Source organism: Anabrus simplex, chromosome 1 (genome assembly GCF_040414725.1).
Source record: "Anabrus simplex isolate iqAnaSimp1 chromosome 1, ASM4041472v1, whole genome shotgun sequence".
Classification (NCBI taxonomy): Eukaryota; Metazoa; Arthropoda; class Insecta; order Orthoptera; family Tettigoniidae; genus Anabrus; species Anabrus simplex.
In genome coordinates this window covers 1,433,298,136-1,433,307,518 of record NC_090265.1, presented here as the reverse complement: position 1 = coordinate 1,433,307,518, position 9,383 = coordinate 1,433,298,136, and the positions used below count along the sequence as shown (strand labels likewise).

The following is a 9,383-nucleotide window of genomic DNA, read 5'->3' as shown; positions in this document are numbered from 1 at the left end:
ACCGTGTGAGATATCATTGGAAAATTTTCTCCTTAGCTGCAGCTTGAATATTTGATATTTTCTTCATATTTTCTTCTTACCTAGTTCAGATCATACCTCGGGAGTCAATAATTAATTTTACTTTAAGAAAGTCGCATTTGACAACGTTGTATGCTTGTTGTTAAATATAATAATTACCTTGATAGAATAATTCTCCATGAAAGATTGTTTTCTTAAAATGGTGTATGAAAACATGTTTTATTCTATTCGGCAATGCCAATTTCTTAGTTATTTCAACTTATTCATGCATATAACAAGTAATTGGAAACCTCAAGATTGGCAATATTTCACACAAATTACAAACGGCAGCGTTGATATAAGATGCCATATATTCTCGTGGTTCGTCGTTTGACTTGCGTTTGACTTTCCAGCACTCAGCTTGCAGAAATGTTACCGGCACTTCTTCTTGGTGGTAATTTCTTGGTTTATAACTCTATCCAACATATTTGTACTTTGTTCTTGAATTAAAGTAATATGTTTTACCAACTGAAAATATATTTATTTGCATACGATCAAAACATTATCAAATGTTGTTTCCTTGTATATCATAGAAATCTGCCAAGAATCATAAGCTGATTATCGTCCGAAGTGGAAGGGTGAATGCACGTATGTATGTATGTATGTACGCATGGATGGATGGATGGATGGATGGATGGATGGATGGATGACCACAGCAATCAAGCGATCTGAGAGTGTTCCTCTACCGATACATTTTAACTTGTCCTCACAGATCGTTCTCGTCATCACCACCTCGTTGCTGTCATGTTCAATTTTTAGGGCCGAAGTGAACTGAAGTACTCACAGTACCCCTCCCCACACTCCAAGATGCCACTCTATTCCTTGGTGCTTCGATGACTATAAAATCATGGTCGTGACGGAATAGGAAGTGATGGTCGAGTATATCAATCACATTACAAAATCCTTAAATCCTTCTACCTATCTACCGAATGTTTTATAGAACGCAAATCTACAGAAACCTGACTATTTACATTCCTTGTATACTTGTAACAGTATTTATGATAGTATCGTCTGCAATATGAGAAGAAATATATACATTTCTTGCTTCCAATTAGGATTTTCTTTTTCTGCAATGGCTGATTACATTTGTTAATCTGCGACCCTATCAGTGATGAAGTGGCTAAATACACGTTGCACTTATCTTTTTGACCATAATCCATAATCCTGAAGGCAATTCTTCTTCTTTATACGTCATTCCATGTTGTATTAGTGTGGATTAAGTACTTGAAATCTATTGCTTACGCCAAATTTGTCAAATTATAAAATAATTAACACCTATGAGTGTTAAATAGTTTTGAAATTTCAGCACCGACGTCGACAAAGTAGATTTATATCACTAAATTAAGTATTACGGGAGCATTAGTGAGCAATTTTGTGAATTATTTTACTACCTTTTTATTGAGAAAACGTCAAGGCTTAACCATGTCACGATATATTTTAGCGATCCTATTACAGCGTTAACGTACTCAAATAGGAATCATTTCATTCATTATTGGAGAGAAGTCTTGGAAAGATATTCAAAATATTTTATTTGGTCTTTTTCTGAACTATCAGATTTCTTAAAAGGACGTGAACTCATCTGCACACGTTGCATCAATATTTTCTTCACTGCATGTTTCGACGATGCTGAAATTTCTTTGAATATGATGATTCACTGCAGTAACTACGTCTGTACCGCATTACCACGCGGAGCTTGTAATTCTACAGAAGGAGGAGTGTGGAGGGGGTAGTCGGAGATTCACCTACGAGTAGAAGCAGCTTTTAGAGGCTTTCTTGCTCACAGTCGGATTTGTATAGGAAGCTGCCACATTCTTGTCACTTGTGGCGAAGGGTCTCAGTCTCACACATAAGAAGGCAGACAGGAGACATGAGATAATGAGGATAGCAAGCAGCACGACCAGCGTCGCTGCAAAACCCGGTGTCGTCATGCAGATCATACCCGCCATGACTGCATCCTCACTACGCGCTGGGAACACCATAGTAGGAGCAGTCGAGTTGGTATTGTCATCGAGAGAGAACGTAAGATCTCCCGTAGATACGACACGGATAACTCGGTTTACACCGACTTCCTTCTCAGGATCAGGAGCAGTCTCACGACGTTGGCGCCTCACTCGACGTTCGTCTCTTGGCCTACCTGCTGCTGCCTGGAGGTAAGCTTCCAGAGGAAGTGGAGGAGGTCCGTAACCAGTGTCAGGCCCTGGTCCAGGGTTGTGAACATCCAGAAGATTCCCATGAAGAGCAGATGGGTCAGAACATTGGTCAGGACATTGATACCTACAGATCTGAATTGTGCACTGGAAGTGTACTTCCATAGAATCTGGAAACTTGAATGCTTGGAAGTGCGCGTAAGACAGAACAGAAGCACTAGCACCGAAGTTCTTTATTTTAGTGAAGCGAGACATAAGTTTTGGCCGTGTGACACATCCCTTCTGATCTACCAATTGGATAGGAGCTCGTTTTCCATCATGTGCCATACAATTACGTACAAGCATATCAAATTTAGAGTCGTCATCCTTGATAGCTAGAACCATAGTCATAGTTTGGCCTATTTTGACTAAACCTGATACTTCAGAAGCCCACGGTCCCTTTCCAACCTGAATCTGCATCCAGCAACCAACATTGTCACCAGCAAAATCAGCACGAACAACATCCAACATATCAACAGGGAATGGCCGGAAAGTAACTGACTTTTCATACTGATCATGCCATGTACAGCGAAGTTTGCGTGCCTGGTCCCAGACTTCCTGCACCTGAGGATCATATTGCACTACAATTATATTTTCAAAATAGGTACCCGATCCTGAATCGGCACCATACCCATAAAGTCCGTTTTCAGTATTTCCAGCCGTTCCACAAGCATGGATGCTAATATCGAAATTGGCTGATGTGCGACCTAGTCCTGCAGGGAGATGCACGCAGTTTACATTGCTGTAATGTCCTTTACTGAAAACAATCCCATAAAACGGCTTGTCGAAAGCTAGATACACCTTCATTAAATTCTTCTCGCATTTGACGTCCAGAGAAATTATCTTAGGCATGTCAGGCATAGGTGCGGGCCAAGAATCCCCACCAAGTCCACCACCACTGTATATCTTATCCATCGCTTCTTGAGGTGGTTTCTGCTGCGGTGATGGTGGAGGAGGAGGTGGACCATGATAAGCAAGGGTGTTGTATGGCTTACGCACTGTATGAGGCAGTGAGTGTCGTGGTGGAAGTTGTGGCGGTGGAGCGTAGCCTCCTTGTTGGTCTTGATCTCCGGACTCTAAAGCCAGTTGATCCGAACTAGACATGTCAGCATCGTCCCCTCGATCCTGCGCAAGAGGTTGCTCCCCCTGGTCTGTTTGGTCACCAGACTGGCCAGCGCCTTGTGCTGAACTCGATACTGCTTCCACGACCTCTACTTCTTCACCAGCCAGCTGAAACACACAACGATTATTTCAGTCAGTATATTAGGTTCATAGAAAGGAAATATTACATACATATGGTGTTCGTTCTCTGAAATTGAACGAATATGCAACAGAAGATGTCTAAATGATCTTTCAAATGCACAGAAATTAGAACTTTTGAGGAATGCCAGTCCAAGTGTACCTTATTTTAAGAGCATGCTACTATAAGCCAGATGTTACGAGTATATCGGGGGTGCATTCATTCAGAAATATATTTACTGTCAGCAAATAAATAAATAAATAAATAAATAAATAAATAAATAAATAAATAAATAAATAAATAAATAAATAAATAAATAAATAAATAAATAAATAAATAAGTAAATAAATAAATAAATAAATAAATAAATAAATAAATAACTTAAGAATCATTCACAGAAATAAGATAGTTGGAATAACATTCATTTATAGACTGCTATTTTTTATTTTTGCTAGTTGCTTTACGTCGCACCGACATAGATAGGTCTTGTGGCGACAATGGGACAAGAAAGGCCTAGGAATGGGAAGGAAGCGGTCGTGGCGTTAACTAAGGCACAGCCCCAGCATTCGCCTGGTGTGAAAATGGGAAACCACGGAAAACCATCTTCAGGGCTGCCGACAGTGGGGTTCGAACCCACTATCTCCCGGATGCGAGCTCACAGCTGTGCGCTCCTAACCGCACGGCACACTCGCCCGGTGGTTTATATACTGTGCACCTAAAGTTCCTGTTACCTTCACTCTGTTTGATCTGTATTCGTTATAATAATCATCGAATTTCTGTGTCTATGTGTCAGAAATTATAATACTTCTTACGCTAGAGATTGAAACGCCTTTCCTTAATATATCGGAAAGAAGTAATGTTTTATAAACTCAAATATCTACCTTGCAAACCTATCAACATCAAAATGTATTTCAGTGCAGCATTTACTTTTACCCGTTTTGTAGCTGAGATACCACCAAGTGTGACCTTTTAATTTGTGATTCAAGGATTGTCTTCAGAATTGAATTAGTGGCGAATATTAAGATCAGTGCAGCATGTAATGTTGTTCTAAATGAGTTTATAATTACGTTTTTCCTACTTCATATCACATAAAGTGGGACATAAAGTATAACTGTTTAGCCAAAGGACGAATAGTTGTTCACCTACTCCTCCATCCGTTCAACAACCCCAATGTAAAATGTCTGAGTGACTGTATTTGCCTTGTAGGATTAATGAAATGCCTGATATTTAAAACGGAAACTGTAAGGATGTAGCAATTTTGATTAAATTATACTGTATCGGTTGTAATGTTCCACTAACTACTTCTGTGACTTTTGGAAGAAACATTGGTTTGTATGTAATGCTAACTCTATGGATATACGCATAAAATGATTGTTATATTTTCACAATGCTTATACTATGTGGCAATCAACTCAATAAATTAGGACGAGTCCAGAAGTAACAGAAAAATCCTATTTATCTAGTATTGCAGTAATCTGTTACAATGAAGGTATATTCCTCCTTAGATTCCTGAAAGAAAAGACATTGTAGCGTCGATGCAATCGAAAAAGTTTATTTTCGTTGTTAATTTACTCCGTAAAGAACACTACACAAATAACATCCTTGTCTCCACGCTTATGTACTTGCCGGTTAGCGAATATATTTAGCTTTGGAGTCTTTCTTCGCTTTCTGCGAATAGCTTCATGAAAGCCTTATGTTAATTTTGAGGTGTCCTTAAGAGAAGACTTCAGCTGCGTAGTATTATTGGTATTCTACTCATTTTCTTTGAACTGTAAACAGCAACTGGGAAATTTTCTATATACCATACATATATATTTTACAGACGTATATTTGTGAAAATGTATTTTCCAATCAGCTACTGGTTATCGCAGTAACATTTATTCGACAGAATATCCACAATACTAGCATATATATTACAGTTATAATTTATATCCAGTATCGTTCATAAGTTTTCAATTCTTCTGTTTCTTAAACAGTTTACCCTTCAGGGTTGGTTTTTCCCTCGGACTCAGAGAGGGATCGCACCTCTACCGCCTCAAGGGCCGTGTCTGAAGCGTGAGACATTGGGTCGGGGGATACAACTGGCGAGATTGACCAGTACCGCGCCCAGGCGGCCTCATCTGCTAAGCTGAATAGGGGCCTTTTGGGGGGATGGGAAGATTGGAAACGATAGACAAGGAAGAGGGAAGGAAGCGGCCGTGGCCTTAAGTTAGGTACCATCCCGGCATTTGCCTGGAGGAGAAGTGGAAAACCACAGAAAACAACTTCCAGGATGGCTGAGGTGGGAATCGAACCCACTTCTACTCATTTGACCTCCCGAGGCTGAGTGGACCCCGTTCAAGCCCTCGTATCACTTTTCAAATTTCGTGGCAGAGCCGGGAATCAAACCCGGGCCTCCGGGGGTGGCAGCTAATCACTTTAACCACTGCACCACAGAGGCTGACATAAGTTTTCACACGATAGTTTAAATCAGTTGACTAACAATAGGTCTGATTTGTTGAGAAACAAGTTCTGAACCAGGCGCATGTAAGGCTTGTACGTTGACATGGATTATATTTGTAGTGATCTAGCAGGCTACAGAAGAAGTGGAATGTTGTTATACTTTAAGAAGGGCCTCTGTGGTCACCGCCACACACGGCCTAGAATTTTTATGCTGAAATGGAAGACCTACTGATCCTAGAACGACACTGCTTAAAGACACTCGTGATATGGATACATGTTATAGGTGATTTTCAGTCATAGCTTAACCATGCAAGTAGGCTATGCGATTTGGTTCACGTAACTGTTCGAGTGTTCGTTTGCATTAAGGTAGTGTATTCGAACCCTACTGTCGGCAAACCTGAGGATACTTTTCCACGGTTTCACATTTACACACCAGGCAAATATTGGGGACTCATTCTTAATTAAGGTCACGCTCACTTCTGTCCTACTCGTTGTCCGAATGATCAGCATACCGGCCTTCGGTTCAGGGTTCGATTCCCGGACGGGTCGGGGATTTTAACCGTCATTGGTCAATTCCAACGGCTCGGGGCTAGGTGTGTGTGACGTACTCAGCATTAGAAATTCATCCTAGGTAGATCCCTCATCTTCACAGACATTCAGGTCGCCTAATAGGCCGCCTACGAGAAAAAGACCTGCACCAGGGCTCTCCGGAGGCCATACGCCGTTATTATTACTGTCACTTCTTTCACAGTCTTTGCCTTATCCTCTCCCAATGTCACCCTAAGACCTGTCTGTCAGTGTGTCATAAAACAAGTAAAAAACATTTTAGCTGATAGTATGATATACGTGCTTTTTAGTAATCGCGAGCCGTGATCCTTTGGGATTCCCCAGTACAGTTAAGTGGGGACTGATAAAATTCTTGAATCACTTTTATGAGAGTTCCAAGATGAGAATTTTGCAGTACACTGATAAAATATTCAGATATTTTCTTGCAACCTTTGGATTTTGTATCATACGTTTAGTTTAATTTTAAACCAACACATTTCTCTTACAATTCCGGCTCAACGGCTAAATGGTTAGCGTGCTGGCCTTTGGCCACAGGGGTCCCGGGTTCGATTCCCGCCAGTGTCGGGAATTTTAACCTTAATTGGTTAATTTCGCTGGCACGGGGACTGGGTGTATGTGTCGTCTTCATTTCAACCTCATCACGACGCGCAGGTCGCCTACGGGAGTCAAATCAAAAGACCTGCCTCTGGCGAGCCGAACTTATCCTCGGACACTCCCGGCACTAAAAGCCATACGCCATTTCATTTCATTTCTCTTACAATTAAAACATAAAAGTAAAAGGTATGCAACGCCGCATTATTTTACTGATTTCAAATACATTTGATTTTTAGTGTTAACTGAATTTATTGTTTTATAAAGGAAACCTGAACACTTCAAAGGGCCGTATGAATATAACAGAAAAGTGAGTACTCCATCAAAAAGATTTAGATATACTGCTATAGGCCATTATGTCTGTTAGGCATGGGTAAATATAGTTGTGATGACAATGGTCACCACGTAATCCTCTCCAGAGGAAACAAGCACTGACAGTTTGATCCTTAAACTAGGTCTATCATGACCCACTATAAATCATGTAATTTTGGGCCGTCTAATAGACCAAGAGCCACTATTATCGGACCAAAGAGAACGAAATACATTGTGCATTGTGTGAAAGATAACCATTATGAATCCCTTACGGTGTTCAGATATTTATCAAATGCATAAGTAAAAAGTCAACACGTGCCTGTTATACGGTTCATCACAACCGCTCGTCACATCAAAAACATTACAATATCGTTACGCTCCACATTTCCAGAAAGTATTACTACACACACACACATACAGTCCTCTCGATTTAATCATTGAATACAAGATATATACACTCTCTACCTTGGGTTTACATGTCAGGCATGTCAGTTCATAAGAATATAAGTCTGCCTTCGAGCTATCTTTAAACTTGTTCCTAAATATTCGTCGTTTAGCATACCACTATTGCCACACACACAAAAAAACAAATCACGCAAGAAAGCCATTGAAACAGTGCTACGTCCTACAATACAGTTCAATGTTATTGAAAAACTAATGTAAATACTGGCCAAAACACACTTCTTTGGCTTACAGTTCTCACTCAACCTCTCATTACTGAATGACGACTGCCTTTCAGAGGATACTTCGACAACGGCTGTAACAGGTTTAATAAACACTTGGTATTGTCAAAGTTACTGAAGAATCATGGAAATATAAAATATCAACAATAGTTTTTTTTTCCTAGTTGCTTTACGTCGCACCGACACAGATAGGTCTTGTGGCGGCGATGGGACAGGGAAGGGCTAGGAGTGGGAAGGAAGCGGCCGTGGCCTTAATTGAGGTACAGCCCCAGCATTTGCCTGGTGTGAAAATGGGAAACCACAGAAAACCATTTTCAGGGCTGCCGACAGTGTGGTTCGAACCTACTATCTCCCGAATACTGGATACTGGCCGCACTTAAGCGACTGCAGCTATCGAGCTCGGTAATAGTTGTTTCTTGACTCTTGCCGAAACGCAAGGAAAACCAAACCCCATTGCAACAGCCCCAAAAGTCCGTGAACTACCAAGCGACCGCTGCTTACCCCGAAGACCTGCAGATTACGAGGTGTCATATGGTCGGCATGACGAATCCTCCCGGCCGTTATTCATGGCTTCCTAGATCGGGGCCGCTATCTCACCGTCGGATAGGTCCTCAATAATCACGTAAGCTGAGTGGACCTCGAACCATCCCTTAGATTTCAGTAAAAATCCCTGACCTGGCTGGGACTCGAATTCCGGGTTTCCTGGTAAGAGGGAGGCGCACTACCCCTACACCGCGGGACCGGCCTGAAACTTAATAACTACGTGATGAAATGTCACAGATTAATTCACTGCAAATTGATCTTCACTATAAAACGTATTGTCATTCTCAAAAAGTCTAAAGTAGTATCCTTTTTTAGAAGACCTAATGTCCAGCGAAAAACAAGACATAGAATTCTCATATAAATACGGTACAGTGATATATTAATCCGACAGTGGTTTTCTCAGGGCACTGTCACTTGATAGCCTCTCATGCTGGATAACATAAGATCAGTATCGAAGCAAACTCGGTACCCAGAAAGAGTGGGACATTTAAAATCCGAGGTAATTATTTGTTGGAACGGGGGAAAATGCGCTGTGATTTCTATCTTAACTCGGGTATGGATTAGGAAAAACTAATAGGTTTTGGTCCAAACTACGTACCACACTTTCTGGTTCAGTGAAGAAAGCAATGACAAACCACGTCATCATCCCTCGTCTTACCACGTACGCTCTATTATAGTGTCGTCATAGGAGTTTGAATGTTACTACGAAAAAAGTTGAAGAACCCTACCAGCCTCTGGGCTGACGAATTGACAGATCTAAAT

General features: G+C 41.0%; 1 protein-coding gene across 1 annotated transcript; it reads right to left on the bottom strand.

Annotated features, from left to right (window-relative positions):
* Positions 1 to 1,799: 1,799 nt before the first annotated feature.
* dy (dusky) lies at positions 1,800 to 4,352 on the bottom strand (the record flags this gene model as incomplete). Its single annotated transcript, XM_067153017.2, has 2 exons — positions 1,800 to 3,473; positions 4,311 to 4,352. Coding segments are annotated over 2 exons (1,716 nt in total), but the record flags the coding sequence as incomplete, so codon positions are not given.
* Positions 4,353 to 9,383: the final 5,031 nt, after the last annotated feature.